Source organism: Ooceraea biroi, chromosome 12, assembly GCF_003672135.1.
Source record: "Ooceraea biroi isolate clonal line C1 chromosome 12, Obir_v5.4, whole genome shotgun sequence".
NCBI lineage: Eukaryota > Metazoa > Arthropoda > Insecta > Hymenoptera > Formicidae > Ooceraea > Ooceraea biroi.
The window spans coordinates 7130706-7148073 of record NC_039517.1 but is presented as its reverse complement, the minus strand read 5'-3'; the positions used below and the strand labels follow the sequence as shown (position 1 = coordinate 7148073).

Below are 17368 nucleotides of genomic sequence, written 5' to 3'. Positions count from 1 at the left end.
CATTTGAAATGGAATAGGCGAGATACTTCAGCCATAGTGAAGGAACATGCCGTTAACACTTCGATGTGTATTGCAGAATGTTTATATGGAAAATTGGAGTAATTAAATGAAAACGTGAAGAAAATAAAATCTTATGTATGCGATCATTTTGTTGTGGCAATATATTACAGAAAGATTAATCGAGCATTATACTCGATGTGAATGGTTTCGGCAAAAGCCTCGCGCTGATATAACTAATATTTTATTTACGCGGATTACATGCATCACCTATCGGAGATCAGTCGATTGCAAACGGACTGATAATCTCGCTATTAAAACAAATCAGAATTTGATGACAATTGTTATCAAACGATGATACGAGCAATTATAACTGCAAATCTATTTTTATTAAAACACTTATTAAAGTGTGTTACTATTTGCATAAAAATAATCGCATCAGATTCTGATACAAATATTTTATCTTTCATATTTTATCTTCGATCTTTCAAACGCTTTGTTTTTTAATATCGTATAAATTCACAAATGCGTAAAGTGTCGAGAGTGTAATATGTAAAAGTTTATTCCGGAATAAATAATATAAAATTCTTATCGCTTGATCTTTATAACAATTGACGATTCAAATCATCTAGCTATTTACATCTTGTATAATGTAAAATCTTTAGACGATTACAATTGACAGTTTAAGTTATCTAAAATGATTTACAATGTTACATTTGCCTTAAAATAGCGAATAGAAATAGATCACAGATTGCTTTTAGCTATGGAAACGGTATCCTCCGACTTTCTCGTGGACGTTGTGCTTTCATTGCTCGGTTGCTGGTGAGCAAGGAAATGCCCTCGTTCAAAGAGAGGTTCCAAGGATGAATCTTCCTTTTGTAACAAACACGCATTTCGAGGAAAACTGCTCGCATTCCCGTTATTCCTTCTACTATTCTTGGCACTCTCTTCTCTGTCAGGCGTAAAACAAGATATTTCTTTGGCTTGCACGATAGTGAGCCTATAGGAAAGATAAAAATATATAAAATCATGACAATATTCAGGATATCTGGAATATGAAGTAATCATTTCATACTACAATTCTGTGTATTTGTATTATAGAATAGCGTAAAGTATTGCAATGGGAAAAGAGATTTTCTACTATATACGATAAACATATATGTGAAATATTATACCTTACGAAACACATAACACTTCGATTGTGAGCTTCGTTCGAGGAGTCGCATCTGCACTGATGGGAATCCGTCAAAGTACCGCTTGTAGGCTTCATTTTGCAGCATATCGTTTGTTTGAATGCCTGACGATATTTGATGCTCATCAAATTATAGAGAATCGGATTGACAGTAGTGCTGAAATAATATAGACAGCCGCTCAAGATGTACAGCCATTCATTTAAGTCTGGGTAATAGTCAGACTCCTGGGCGTAAATGTAAAGCAGACGTTGAGCGTGAAATGGGGCCCAGCAGACGAAGAACATGATGACAACCGCACCTAGAAAGAAATCACAAAATATTAATTGAATTTAATTAAATTATTGTACTTGATTATTCGATAATTTTTTAATTATCAAAATAATTTAATTATTAAGAGGAGAATAGAAAAAGATGGCATACTTAGCATCCTGATGACAGACTTTCTGGATTGAACCTGTCGATAATCGCCATGAACATTGCCCTGTATCGGACCCAGTGTTTCTTTGGTAGCGCTTTTGATTTTTATGCCCATTCTTGTGTATACCACAAGGATCACGAGCATCGGTATCAGAAAGAATACGATGCAACTGAGCTCGTAAAGAGGAAATTTTGGCATGTCGGGCAGAAGCATCGCGCAAATCGCCGAGTCAGCCGAATAATTCCCCGAGCCTAAACATTTAACGTTACAAGATTAAGTACATTAAATTGTGTCACAACTTTAAACAGAATGAAATCATGGAAATACCAGAATTGCCATTTATATATACGATAAGATGAAATAATTTAAATTGTGAATCTTTAAGCCTGTTGCGACAAGTTAGATTTAATAGAATAGCTAATGACCAGTGCACGGTAACTGAACATGAATAAGTGAAAATCCGAATGAAAGATTAGCTCATGATTTAAGAAATTCAAAAAATCTTCTCTGGAAATCAAAGTTCTTCTTTGAAAATGTATTTCCAATAATCGATAGTCGTGAGGAAATAAATGCGCTGGCTTAACCTGGCGGATATTCGACGAAATTGACCTTGGTATAAATTGCAAACGGTATCGCCGAGACCATCGCGATCAACCAGGCCGCCAGGATGAAGCGAGTCGGTCTTTTCAGACCGCTCATCGAGTAGACGCGCAGCGGATGACAGATGGCCAAATATCTCTCCATGGAGAACGCCACTATCGTAAGAACCGACACGTAGGATGACCTGCGAAAAAGTGATGCTCGGATTTGGCGGAGAGCGTGTCAAATCTCGACGGGATATAAGGAGAACCAGGCCAAGAGGGTATTTCTTACATCTCCGACACGTATGCACGGATCTTGCAAAGTCCTACACCCAGAGCCCACGGATATTGCTGCCAGAACACGCTCAGCTCATTGGGAAGACCTGCAATTAATTAATTAAGAACCTGCAATTAGTTAAATTAATAATTTAATATGTCAAATCTTGTTTTCCTCAAAGAGATACGTTCGGTTAAGATAAATGAACTGAAATGACATGGAAATAATTTGCGTGATTTTTCGCTTTTCGCTCTTCTCATAATTCAATATGACTGCGACGTGAGAGGATCGGAAAAATTCTTTTTGCAACGTCCATAAAGGCTACCCTAAAAGGCGTATTAGAGACAATTAAGTATGCATTAAAGAGTACCAACCGCTCTTAATTTCACCGACAAAAGTGCTACAAAATTTTTTCACTTTGAGAATTTGAGAAATGCGCTACTCAGATTTTCGCTTTAATCTTGCTGTGTTTCCGATTATATCAATCCGACAGCAGCAAAGTTTCATGCGACATGCCTCATCATGGGTAGAATATTCGCGCGATCCCGCGGGAGGACGCAAATTAATTTTCCGAAAAGCAGATTTACGACTGGCTTAAGCCTGGCTGGTAATTAGCGTGAAGAGGCATCATACCGCACATGACAATATTAACGAGACTGCCTGCGTCTTCCCTGCATCATGTGTACACGCAGCTTCAAGTAACTTTCGTGTGCTGCATTTCCGCCACACCAGAATCAGCCACTGAATATTCGTCGTGTATCACGAGTCGATCACATTTAATAATAAGCGTACTTCGTCTATCTTTGTATATCTTTATTATTATTAATAAAGAAAAAATTATTATTATTAATTATTAATAAATATAATAAAATCACATTTTCTATTTTGTTTTATCTTTTTCTTTCAAACTTTCTCTCCTTCTGTCTTTCCACTTCACACGCACACACATTTCAATTATCTCACAATTTATACATTTATAACATGTTTTTACGTTATAATTATTTTAATTACGTTTCTGTTCAATATATTCTTGCTTTATATCTTCTTTGACTCGAATTCTGTTAATTCCGACGAATTCTTTGCTAGCATGTTACGAGAATCTTCCTCCTCGAGAGGAAATCTTGCAGGAGAAATTAAAGGAAAGGGTCAGGAGGGCCGTACCATCTTATAGCTCTTCAGAGATTAATCAAGAGGCAGATTATAAGGCACGGTACATCATGCAGTCATTAATAACGCCAAGGGTGTCTCCCTTCTTTCCGATTTCTCGGTTTTTGCGTCACGATACGTCGAACTTCATGTCTTCCCATCAATTTCCAAAGCATAAAAGCTATCCGGTAGTAGACGTAGTCGTCCACGCACGTCCTTTCAGAGTACCACAATGAGCACCGAAACCCTCATAGGGTTCTCACCACCAGAAGCTGGACGTAAACGTGTATCGGTAAATAGTAAAGGAATCCTTTCTCGAGTGGAAGCCCTTCGATCATGCCTATTGTGCCTAACGTTTTTTAAAGTAACAGCCATTATGTAACAACATCCATCATCCACAGTTGAAGCGTGAAGCCTTTTATTGCATTGTAAAATCATTATTTTCTAAAACCACCAAGCTACGCGATTGTTTCAATTTTTCTCTTTATCTCTATTTCGTTTCCTTCTTCTCTATCTCTCCCCTCTCCTCTCTGTGTATCGCGTTACTCCAACAAATTTATATTTAATTAATTCTCTAGAGTCGGCACTACCGTTCTTGAGAGACTAGCGTATCTCTGTCAATATCGATCGGCTTTGGACAGTTTCACGCGGTTATTGCAGCGTTAGTTACACGTTATTTTTTTCTATAAAACATATTTTCGAGAGAGATTCGACTGATTATAGACTTGGTTGAAAACATATATATTTTCATATTAAAATATTGTAACAAGGGTGTTCATGAAATTGTCATTTATAATACCGACCGCGCTCGAACGTGCCATCAAAATTAGTTTTACATATTATATGCAATAGCAGCATCTTTCATATCTCTGTATATCACTTGATAGCAAAGCTCGGCGTTGAAAATAGTGAGAAAAGATTCGCCTTAGATCTTTCACGTGGAATCGTTATCGTGTCTACTTGTCTTCGGTCTCGTGAATTTCTCGCAATGACGTAAATACGAACGCCGTCGTTAACACTGACAAACAGACCACCGTGGAGATAACAATCGCGATTGTACACAATAAAAGCGGAGATTAATTTCAAGCTTTTATCTATGTGCGTCAATGCTGGAACGGCGGGCAGAAATGTCTCGCGTCGACTGATCATGATCACGATTACACAGATAATACACGACAATTGATTTCGTTTATCCCGGAGAAAGATCGCTTGCGTGTGTGTTTCCTATGAAATACTCACGCATCGCGTTTCTCTGTGCAAATATTTCATGCAAGCGTTATTAAAAATACTGCAATGGTTAAACTGTCACTTGTTATTATTTAGAGAAATATCGTATTGCATTTTTTAGTTGCCATTATTTTCTATCACTGCTTCACCAGTTGTGTTTTCTTTTCAAGCTCCTGCAATTTTCATGATTAATAATTCATGTAGATAAAAAGTGTAATATTTTATCTCCCTCGTTAACAATTATAACTTTTTGCCAGAGAGATCAATGTCCAGTCTTGCAGTTACGATATTTTTTATCGATGCCATCGATATCGCTCTGCTTCTTTAAAAAAACACGAAAGAGCATACGAGATACGCCAGAAATTCTCGGTTTTATTTATCGTCATGCTAAAGGGACTGATACCATCCCTCCGCTCCATCGGCTTTAAATTCAAGCCAATTTGTTCCTTCGACGGAATTCGGCCTCATTCGTTATTAAGACCTTTTTGCACCTTACTCGACGTGTTCGCAAATAACTTGATGGCATTAATATTTTATAAGCCGATTTTCGCGACTGCGATCGACATCGCTATCTATTCCATGTTATCCATATTATTCCATGTTATCCAAACGAGGACACTTCGGTCAAAGCAGTTATCAATCGTATTATCAATCGCTTTACGTGTATCAAACTCATATGATTAACGGGAACAAAATGTCATCGAGGAGTTAACGAGCCACTGATTTAGTGGTCCGCGTCGATTCGGCCATCCACGTTCTTTTGTATCGATCTCTGATTAAAAAGAGGACCTCTCCTACCCTTTGCCGCGATAAGAGGAACGTACTTTCCACTCACAAGTACACAATTCATGTCGCTTTACGTGTATGATAATCTGCGTACCGTGCGGAATAAAGAACGCCGCGATGAAGCAAATATGAAATGTAAAAAGAGCCTTGCATTGTGCTCCGTGAAATCTTGCATTTATATTGGTTATCGTCACGAAGATAAAGAAACAGAGACTCCGAGCTGGTATCGAGGCTTAATCTTGCGTTTAGATAAACTTTAGGCACGTACCTGAGATCTATATTTTATATAAATGATAATAGGGATAGGAAATCAATTATGTGTCAATCAAATCAATGTGTCGACACGTGTTTCCGTTTACTTTTTGTTTTTCTACATTTTAAAGGTGTTCTTTTATTAGAAGTGTGTAATCAGTGGAAGCCTTCTGACGTTATCTCGTTTTGCTACTATCGAGTACTCCAAACATAAGTATCAGATATTGTTAGCCAATCTGCATCAGATATTAATTAATTTAATTTAGATTTAGAATAATCAACAATTCTTTTCATTATTTTATATTATCAAATTATCAAATAAAATCTCTCTTATATTTCTGTAAAGCAAAAATAACATCGCAAACTCTCTACTTATTTAAGATTTATTTACAACTTATTTATGTAAAGCGTTAATGATATTTTTGTTGTAGGAACTGCGTGTATATGTCAACAGTTTTTTTCTCATCACTTATAGCCATAGGACCTGATAAACTCGTCGTTGCAATCAGCGCAACTTCTATCATTGTTCTTGTCGGTAAATCAATTCACAATAAAAGCAATGTAATCGTGATGAGCGATTAATGATTAAAGTCTAAACTCGAGAAAGTACCTGATGATCGATATCATGCATCGACGAGAATTTTTTCGATAATATTATAGACAGATCAAATACACATTATATTTTTATAGAAAATTATGATATTTAGGCCGTCTTGAGATTAATTCCAGCGAATTGCAATCCGATCTAGCAACAACAATATTCTCACTTACCGAGTATAAGTAGAGTGAGGTCAGATATGGCCAGACTGAAGAGGTAGTAGTTGGTGGCGGTCTGCATGGACGCATTGCGGACGATGACGGTGCACGTGGCTACGTTGCCGAATACGCCAGCTACGAAGATTAGCACGTAGGCGATAGTGAGTGGTATCACCATGCTCAGCGGCAGGTACTTGAGCCCAAGCACCTTGTTCAGATACTCGGCCTCGGTGAGGTTGGCCAGGTCCCAGTCCCACCAGAACTCGTAGGTCCCATTGTCGCTCGCCGCACTCATGACAACAAAGTCGCCCTGCGTGCGAGTATATCAAAAACTCGTCCAGTTCATCGCGATGACAATGTTGATGACAATGCCGATGACGACGACACACGTGATGCGTGTTCCCTTCGCGTATGCACTCGATACTCCGATATCGGTCTCGGATATCGCGCGTGCAAACAGAGAAATGTCTGGATAATCTGTCAGCCAGATAAACCCTCCTCCGTTGATGGATCGTTAATGGGTCGCTAATGGACTGTTAGATCATGCCACTCGCAATGGGACTGAGCTGTATCCTCTTTTTCTTATCCTCTCGGGTCAACGGAAGGGGATAGCTAGATGAACCGGGCGGAATGTGGTGGTCTCTCATCAATTTTTGGCTCGCCCATCAACTACGGAGATGGACTGCGAAAGTAATTGCATCCCGGATGCCCGATGCAGACAGGATGCTTGTATTGCTCCTTCGAGGGTAATCCTCTCGAAGTAACGAATCGAACGGGGCGCTGATAAAAGTGAGCACGTTCGTTCCTTATTTTCCGACAAGACAAACGTTCCCGTCCTTGTGAAAGTATAATTATCCCGCGCTCGTTCGCCGCAATCAGAGTATCATGAACGATATAATTATAATCTCGTTTATATTATGGCTCAACTCGATTATAATTATAGCTGTATTAGAGAGAAGATTCAATAGAGAGACCTATCCTGTTTCCCGCTGCAACATTTACGTAACGATTTAATCTTGAATTAATCATCAACGTACATAAATTCTCGACTGCTGCGAATTTATGGACATTTCCGAACGCTAAACGACGCTAAAAGACTGTTTAGCACTCTTGCATCAAATATCGTCGAGAAACTCTATTGTCATTTGTAATGTACGATTCAATATTGAATTAATCCCCAACGTACATAACTACGACGTACTATCAACGTAAATAAATGCCAAATCAGTAACTTCTCTCACTTTTTGTTCCTTTACGTTTCACGCACTCGAGACTGCGACGATGAAGCGTCGCAATAATCGACTAACAATCGCAGCAATCGAATTCCACTCCCAATTGCTGCAAATTTACAGAACTTTCCGAATGCTAAAAGACGCTAAAAGACTGTTTACAATTTAGCACTCTCGCGTAACATCGAATATCGTCGACTGATCGGGAAAGCGTTGCGGTCGTTTATAATTTCGCGAGAGACACGTGTCGTTACGGATACAAGGTGACCGACCGATCGCTGTTTTGGCGCGTCAGTCGGCGTTGACAAGCCGATATACTGGAATAGATAGACATCCACCATGCGAGGGAGAAAATGATGAATCAATGAACCGTCATCCGCGACGGAACGTCGTGTACGAACTGAGCGCGCCGATGTTTCCGATGATACGAGCGCGGACGTCTGTCGTGCACTTCGTCCGCCCAAGATTCCGCTGATAGCAAACTGCTTTTAACGTAGCATCGCGTCGCCACATCGTATCAATCAAATTTCTCTCCGAGGAACGTGAGGAAAAAATGCGCAAGAAATTCCGCGTTACTTAAAACGCGTAACGATAACTGATTTGACGTGCTACTTCATCGCGTCGTCTCGGAAACATAAAAGAGAAGCCGACGTCTCGAGACAACGATGAACCATTTTGAGAAAACTTTCTTCTGCAGACACCTGCAATTTCGCTAACAGGCGATTATTATTTCTCTTCAGGCTGACGACCCTCGAAACCACTTTATTTTGATATTAACTGAATTGTTTCAGGAAAACTGTAATTTCCATTTTTCAGAATCTTTCGGCGATTCATAGAAATAATTTTCCGCAATTGACGGTCATCTTGATATTTTCCAGAAACCATTCTTGCCGGAGAGCGATAAAACGAGCATTAGGTCAGATTTCCGTGGATTCATCCAATCTGCTACCAAGCATGACAAAGTTTTAGCCAGATAATTTAACTTTTCAGTGAGTCGTTAAGTTTTTAAACACGCTGTGCCTTTGCACCCTAATAATTCTCTGGGAAAAGAAATCGTCGTTATAACGTAATTAGCACATTGGACGTTAGCTTAAATTATTAAAATAATTTTTTAGCACCAAAGATACATTCTGTAATGTATATATTTTTCAGAATTCACGTCGTCTACTGTTTAATGCACCGGTGTGCCTGAATATATTATACGATTTTAATTCTGAAAGTTTATCATGGAAGCAGTGAATAAAATACCGCGTAAAACTTGCTCGTGAATGATTTGTAATAATTAAAGTATATACGCATTTTACAAAACAGATGTGAGCTAATTTCATGCCTGTCATTCTAAATAACCTGTTGCAGTAACATTCAGCTACTGTGACACCACTTATCATAACATCCTGCAATACTGTGCGTTTTTTTCTTTTGAAATACGTTTAAAAAATTCGGTGAAACTGACTAACCGTGATCTCCGACCGCGCGTGAAAAATTCATCTCTGAGCTTAAACGCAAAATATAATAGAGGAAAAAAATAACAGGATACGTTGTAAAAAATCGTTATAATATGCATCATGTTAAATTAATTAATTAATTAAAGTAATGGGTATTAAGTGCTTTTCTTTTTATACGTAGCTCATTTAAAACTTGCTATTGTTTCGCCATGGTAGTCTGTAATGCGTGAATAATGAGAGCAAAATAATTGTGTTTTGTCCAAAAGCATCTCCTCGCTATCGTTCCTTCCCTTGCCTTTTTCTTTTCCAAATCTCTTTCCGATTTTCACGCGCAATTCTCATGAAAACGACCTCGCTCTTCTGTTGCCGGCATTTGCGCAACGTTATTCCATTTCCACTTACGTTTGCTCACGTCAAGAAGATTCAGCCGAGCTGAAGCCAGTATATCATCGCCTTATCTGCATAGAAGCGTGACTCCTTCAGTTCAAATAAATCGTTTTTGCTAACGCCGTTAACGTCTTTCCGATTTCAGTCGTGATACGATTTAGCATCGTGCCATTTTATGCACAGGTGAGACTATTTGCATTTCAACATTTGTCTCCGCTGCAAATGTAACTAAAAAATGAAAGAAAGACTTCATCGCGTTAGTTTACAGACACACATTTCCCGTGAACGGAAAAGAATTTCTTCCGGTAGCATCATCTATATGGTCCTATATCATCGCGTCGCGTTTCTGCAATGTTCTGTTTTGAATGCATAATTTTCAATCTGTTATTCTCTTCAGTCTGTATTTCTCTTTAGAAGATGCAAACAGAACTACGAGTATTCTTTATTCGATTGTATCGGCATCGCGATTGGCATATAAAATCTCAAATATCAGTTTGTGTATAATTTGAATTTTTCCCGCATACGCGTGTGTACATAGCTATAGTAATCTATAAGAAATAATATAACGTAAATCTAACGCATTTTAGAGATATATTATTAATCGTTTTTATATAATTAATTAAAATTAATAAATTTGATAGATTCTTACAACGAAATTTACTATTTCATCAGAATTTAATCAAGATGTGTCTCTTTCTTTTATCGACAAAAAGTGAAGATTGAAATTGACGCTTTGAAATCAATTCTTGATTTTCAAGATTAAAAATTTAATTTCACGATGTCAATCGCAATTCTCTTCTCTTCATTCATTTATTGCAAATGCCTTACAAAGTTTGTCACGATAAGAAAAATCGCCAGAGGCAGTTCTTCATTAAGGAAACTTAAGTATTATCCTCGCGTAAATAGAGATCGTAGTGACGGTTTCATCTCGCAAGTTGTCTCTGCTAAAGTAGATGGGTATGTTATCCTGTCGAAACTTTTGATAAACGCAAAAAGTGTGACAGAACTTTTTTCAAATGATATATAAATCGTATGCCGTAAGTTTACGGCGAAGACAAGCACTGTCGTCGAGAGAATTTCAATATTGTACACTCGATAGGGAGACTTATTGTTAGACTTTTGACGAAGAAAGATCAAGTCAGACGTACGAACATTTTTCCATTTTACAACTTTTCGTTTTTCTTTTTAAATTCAATATCTTTTCCTAACCACTCGCGAGAAAGTAATTTTTTCGCGAGAACGAAATTATTCAGTAACATCAAATTGTTTCAGCAGAAATAAGCGAGTTTTAACAGCTGAGATAAGACAGTTACTTTTGCAGATTGTTGAGAACTGTGATTCTAGATTAACACTTCTAACTTAATTTCTTGCATAAATTCTCTTCACAACTTTTCTTAGACGACAATGGAATACCATATTCTTGCTTTTAGATTATTAAGTCGTTAATAACTTTGGAGTTTCTTCTTCTTAATAAGACAGTGCTAACAATTGCTATTTTGAATTAATATCTTACATGAAAATGCGCTAATAGAATTATCTGCCGGCGATTTATTGTAGATCTCTCAGCTGATTTCTCTGATACACTATATTAAAATTTACATTCACATTTATGTTATGAATAACATTTATATGAATAATTTTCGGTAAAATAAAGGGGGCGATATTATATGCAAAAGTAGTATTTTATTATATAATTATCTATACAGTGATATAAAGATATGAAAGGGGAAGATTTCTTTTCTCTTATTACATTGATAATATACAACAAAACAGGATAAAAATCTCGATGCCTTTTCTATATCACATGAAGTACGAACTTATCTATATTATATGCAAATTTACAATATATTTTATATATTACAATATATAAAGAAAGTCTATTATCTTAATCCACGATTCAATAATTAGGATTAGGGTTCAGGATCAAACTCATGATCAGAAGAACTGGAACATGAAGAGCTCGTTTCAGATGAGTCATCAGCGTATCGTCTATTCGTGTTTACGAAGAGATCCTCATCGGTACACGCAGTATAATTCGTCATTATCGAATGTCCCTTTCTCTTTAGGTCCTCATCGAATTCCGAAGGCCAACAATTCTGTGTGCGATACCATGTTATGTGTTCCTGAAAGCAGAAATGTTCACACGATATTAATTAAAACGATAAAAGAATATTTATTTGCAACTGAAATTAGTCTAAATTGCTTTATTATTAAATTGAAGAATACTTTTATGGAAGACACAATAAGCAAATATATAATTTATGAGATGTTAATTACCTTTGTGAGTATCTTAACGATTTCGCCTTTAACTTTGTTGCCTTCTTCCACTGGCTCGATGACAATGTAATCATTTCTTTTCACCCAGATGGTCTGCCTGAATTTATTGGGCATTGAGACTAGATACTGTTCTCCGGTAGGAGTGACGACTTCGTAGAGATGATTGCCACGTGCCGCGGTGATTCGCACGATATGTTGCGAAGCGGTGGGACGACTCATTTCAAAGAGCTCTTTGACGACATATTTACGTTTTGTTGCTACAGACATCGTGCTCCGCAATACTGAATTAGAATTAAGATTTTTATTTTCCTTTTATAATTTATTTAAATATTATGAAGCGCTCAGGAAGGTTGGCATTTGAATATGAATATGAATTTAATTTTGTGATTTTTGTTTAAAGAACTTTAATTAATCGGATTCGTCGGCGTGTTTGCTAGTTTGCGATTTCTCGCGTCATGCCACGAGCCTAACGAGCCACCGGACTTCTCCAAAGCAGCTTGCACGTCTAGACTTTCGCCGGGTGGTACATCGTATCCGGTCTGCAGGCCGTGAGGATTCGATGGAGTTTTGCAGTCGTGTGCGGACTCTTTGCGTAAGACGGTGTCGACTTCCACAGCGGTGAAAAATGCCACGGACATCGGCAGGTCTCTCATGCCTAATCTGGACGCGCAGAACGCTCTCGTCATCAGATTGGTCACGTGCATAGCCAGCGCGGCGTTGTACTTGTATCTGGACGGCACCAAGTATCTCACTTCGTCATGAAACGACAGGCAGAACCTCGCATTATCTCTCATCAGCCATCTCATAGATACCAGCATCAGATGGAGAAAGTCTACCGCGCCGCTCTGCACCACCCAGTTGATCTTGGTGGGCAGGAATTTGTCGTCATCGGTAGTGTCGGTAGTCTCCAGAGCGCGGCTGAGTCTTGCAGCCAGAAACGGCGTGACCGGATGCTTGCTGCCGGCGATCTCCTCCAGCCTGTTGAACATGGCCGATTCCGAGCCGCCTGCCCATTCACTCTTCTGGAACATATCCTGCAGCGTCTTGCCATGCAGTTTCGCCACCTGGTACGCCTGATAACTCGTGTAAAACTTGTCTTCCAGGTAATCACTGATGAATTCGGGCTTCAGTCGGAATACCATTTTGCCCTTGGTAAGCGCGAACATCTTGCGTGATTTGGCAGTCGCTTCAGCGTCCGCCATAGATGGATTGAACTGTTTCAGCAGTCGTTCAGCGAACTTCTGGCCGGCGCCGTAGATTCGAGCGTAGTTGATGATCTTGGCGTGATCACGCGAGATGCCGACGGCCTTCGCGGTGACGCTGTGCATGTCAGTGCCGTTGGACTTGCTGCCGATCAGAGTCATCCAACCGAAAGGCGTCGCCCCATGAACACCATTGTAGTGAGCGTCTCCGATGATCGAAGCAATCCACAGCTCCTGGCTGTCCACGTCCGCGCCGACAATGTTGTATCCAGGCGGTGCTTGCACCATGCATCGCAGTTCAGAACCAATGCGCTCAACGTGCGCGTTCGATGCTGTCATCCACGTCGGTTCCACCGCGCGACGCGTCAGGGTGCCACAAACGATCACTTGGGGTATTATCGCGCCGTAACACGTGTGTTTCCTTGTCCTCTTGACGTTACCAGGCAGCGACTGATCATCCAGCCACACCACCAGCTGCGACATGATTCTATCGCGATTGTTTCGCCAGTAGGACAACATACGGGCGATCTTCAACACTTCCGCTGCACTGACGTCCAAACCAGCAAGTACATTCTCGGAGAACTTGTTGAGGAAATCCTTCGCGAGCGGATTGCCGACGTTATAATTGGCACCGTCCTTGTGCGGCAGCTTGAAGAAGTAGCAGCAGTTGTCGATATCGACATTGCACCACACGCCGGTGCCCTTATAAAAATTGTCATCGGAACCGTCTTGCTTCTTCTTGAACCGCCAGAATTCCGTCTTGTGAAGATCAATTTGCACGTCGGTGCTCAGAGTGGTCATCGCGTCGTCAGAAGTATCTCTAGACTTGTCGGACGTTGGCAGAGGGCAGTGGGCCAAGAGATTTTTCAGAGGCAACTTAGTCTCGATATCAAGATCGTTATTGTACGGAACCAAGATGCCCCAACCGTGTTCCTTTATGTAATGCAACGGGTACTTCTCCCACGTCAAGTTAAGTAACTTTGGGGCCACCTGCATGGAAGTGCTGATATTTTGCGGTCCCAGCGCCCAGTCTTTGTCACTTTGCTTAGGACAAAGTTTTCGGTACCAGGCTGGATATCCTGGCATGTGCGGCATTCTGGCTGGCAACAAATGTCTAGTCTCCTCAAGGTAAGCAAATTGTTTCGCTAGAGAATCTTCCTCCTCTTCCTCATCGTCTGACAAATATTTCTTATCGTCCATCTGGCTTACCTGGTCTGCTTGTACATTTTCTCCTGCATCAGAAAGCTTTTCTTTCGAACGGGACACTTTTTTCTTCACCTTAATTTCCTGCGTGCTCCAATCCTGATCCCACATCCACAGGTCCTCCTTGTACTTCTCGCCGTGCATGAGTTCACAGACGGCATCAGCTCTCTTAGCGAGGGTGAACTTTGCTTCGTAGTTTAGATCGTCGAAGGTGGACTCTGACTCTTCCAAGTATCTCTGCCAGTTGGAGTTCACCGGCAAGTACGCGGAACCGAGTTCCAGCATTCCGGCTAGGGTAACCGGGTGAGGGAATCTTTCTTGAAAAAGTGGGAATATGTTACGCAGGACATTGTGTGTGGCAACTGCGTCGGACGCACAATAGTGCATTAACATGTCAAAATTATTTTTAACGTCCTCAATCGTACCCTCGACGAATATGTTTCTTAGTTCCTTGCTTATTTCGTATCCACAGTACAGCTTGTGCACTTCCGCCAGATTGTTCAGTGAAGTGTTAGACTGCCAGGCATTTTTCTCCGTGTCTATTTTCTTGGACAGTAACAATGATCTTTGGTAACTGTTGAGACCACTGACGCATATGTGTAGCGACATGGTGTCAAGGAAACGAGTTCCCGTACAATTCAGCCAAAACTGCTCCTTAATTCTACTTCTGTCGTACGACACGTTATGTCCGACAACGACCTTCGGTTTCTTTTGGTACTGGCTCAATTTGTGTCCATATTCCTCCTTACTACTCTCCATAGGAATGAGCATGCTCGGCGTGAACAACTGCGTGTCGAACGTCTGACTAACACCTTGGGCCAAGGGGTTCGATACCCAACCGTACCAGGCTTTGTTGCTCACTGCAGTGGCGAGAGTGGGTAGAGGACCTTGCTGCATGCACACTTCAACATCAAAAATCACACCATCCTCCAACGGATAATCTACGCTTTCTGTCTCGCCGTCAGCCGTGTATCTGGTCCATCCTTCCCTAAAGAGCCATTGCTTCGGCATCTCAGGTATGTCCTTTACAATGTCGTTTATAATTTTCAGATAGGGCTTGACTTGTGCTCTTCCAATGTTATAGAAGTGCTCCTCTATGTCTTTTCCTTCCAAGACTGGTAGCTTCAAATTTACATCCGGCAATCTGGTCGCCTCTTCAACGTTTATGCCGAAGGTAGCCAAGTTTTTCTTCACATTCTTGGTTTCTTCCTCCGAGAGGCGTTCCTGCACGTCATCCGTCTTGAACAGTTGTTCGTGTAACGGTTTAGAGAGCATCTGCATATTCACTTCGTTAACTCTGATAGCATCTTTTTCCGAATTATTGTCTGATTGTCCTTTTAATTTCTGTGTACGTTGAAGCGATTCTTGAGGCAATGATCGAGTTCTTTGTAGTTTCTTGTTCGAGTTTGCATCATTACCTTTCACGTCTTTCGATTCTATATCCGAATTTATATTCCCGTTGCATGCAAAATTTTTCGACACCTGCACATTAATGTCCGTTTGTTTGTTTAACGTTTTCTCAGATTTTGCAAATAATTTCCAGAAGCCAGTTTCGAAATTATCGGGTATTGCAGGCGTGTTAAAATCCGAGTTTTGTGCGGGACGATCATTCTTAGAGGTTAGATCTGCCTGCTTAGGTTCATCCCGTTGGACGCTTTTCACACGTAATTTTCTCAATCGGCTCTTTTTGGTTTCAATATCGATCTGCGCGGTCGTGCACTTATGCCTGATGCAAATATTAATCAAACGAACTTTCAGTCTCATTTTGTCACCTCACGTGTCTTAATCGAACGCCATGTGTACAGAACGGAACGCGTATACCGGCCCTATCGAAACCGCAAGCAGCATGAAGCAATATTACGCAGAAGAAAAGATTTTCAAAACATGTAAAATCTTACCTGATCACGTTAAATTAAACGAATTTCCGCTTTGAAAGAATGATCAATAATTCACTAATTTCCATATATATATATAAACGGTTTTCTTTTATAGAAAATGTTGCGATTAATTGAATGTTTACTCCAGTCGTACGAACGTAACTTTCTCCTCCAAAAAAAGATCGAATAGCGACCCGCAGCCGCAGCACGGACCCGTGGCGCCATCTAGAAGAGTTTTCTGGAATTAACGGTGTCTGCTAGAGAATAGCAATCCTCTGTTCTGGGCATCTATCACGTAACTTTTCCCCTAGGATGGAAAATGAAAAATGAAAATTTCGCGTGAACTTTTACGTTATGATTTGCTGCTGAGATGAAGAAATTTTCATTTTTCATTTTCCATCCTAAGAGAAAAGTTACGTGATAGATGCCCTGATTTGCTGCTGAGATGAAGAAATTTTCATTTTTCATTTTCCATCCTAGGGGAAAAGTTACGTGATAGATGCCCTGGAGGAATTTGAGACTTTTTAGTTCCAGAAAATTCCGCTACGAGTCTCCGCTATCCTTGGTTGAAAAAATGAGGTAGTAGTACGAGTCAACGACGAGTCAGCCATATTCTATTTCCAAATAGTGCAGATAAATGGACTGGAAAAGTCTTTATTGCTTTCAGATATGACTTAATCGATGATTAAAATAACTTTTTATTTGTAATTAATATTAATTCAATCAACGACAAATTAGACAAACTTTTAATAATAAGAAAATGATGCAAACGAAAAAGTAAGCTGAAGTTGATCGCATTACTGCCAATTTCTTTATTCCGTGCATTTATTATATAACACAAAATCGAGAGAATTACTATATACACTGTGCCTCGCGATCATGCTATTTGAAAATCAATACCAGCGAACGCGCCTTTTGCAAATAACCCATTTCCAATTATAAATGTAAAATATCTTTTTACTCGATCATATCGTTGTGAATACCAAATAAATAAATAGACAATTTTATTTCCCAATTGTTTACCAAATAAGAATTAGTTGCGTCTGGTTGGGGAAATGAGAGATATCTCGGTCGATAAATTCGAGGAATATAATTTGTGTCTATTGTTCTAACAG

At 39.7% G+C, this 17368-nt stretch overlaps 3 protein-coding genes across 3 annotated transcripts; all 3 read right to left on the bottom strand.

Annotated features, from left to right (window-relative positions):
• Positions 1-131: 131 nt before the first annotated feature.
• On the bottom strand, positions 132-8260 carry LOC105284187 (neuropeptides capa receptor). The gene is made up of 6 exons (XM_011347516.2): positions 6649-8260; positions 2482-2572; positions 2193-2392; positions 1611-1859; positions 1173-1488; positions 132-997 (listed from the first exon to the last, which is right to left on the bottom strand). Exons 1-6 carry the CDS (start codon positions 6926-6928, stop codon positions 742-744), a joined length of 1392 nt encoding a protein of 463 aa, XP_011345818.1. The 5' UTR covers positions 6929-8260; the 3' UTR covers positions 132-741.
• Positions 8261-11357: 3097 nt separating this feature from the next.
• Positions 11358-12353, bottom strand: LOC105284185 (probable RNA-binding protein EIF1AD). The gene is made up of 2 exons (XM_011347513.2): positions 11972-12353; positions 11358-11817 (listed from the first exon to the last, which is right to left on the bottom strand). The coding sequence occupies exons 1-2, from the start codon at positions 12236-12238 to the stop codon at positions 11605-11607; spliced, it is 480 nt and encodes a 159-aa protein (XP_011345815.1). The 5' UTR covers positions 12239-12353; the 3' UTR covers positions 11358-11604.
• LOC105284186 (DNA polymerase subunit gamma-1, mitochondrial) lies at positions 12351-16464 on the bottom strand. Its single transcript, XM_011347514.3, has 2 exons — positions 16275-16464; positions 12351-16202 (listed from the first exon to the last, which is right to left on the bottom strand). The coding sequence occupies exon 2, from the start codon at positions 16138-16140 to the stop codon at positions 12376-12378; it is 3765 nt and encodes a 1254-aa protein (XP_011345816.1). The 5' UTR covers positions 16141-16202; positions 16275-16464; the 3' UTR covers positions 12351-12375.
• Between the last annotated feature and the right edge of the window lie 904 nt (positions 16465-17368).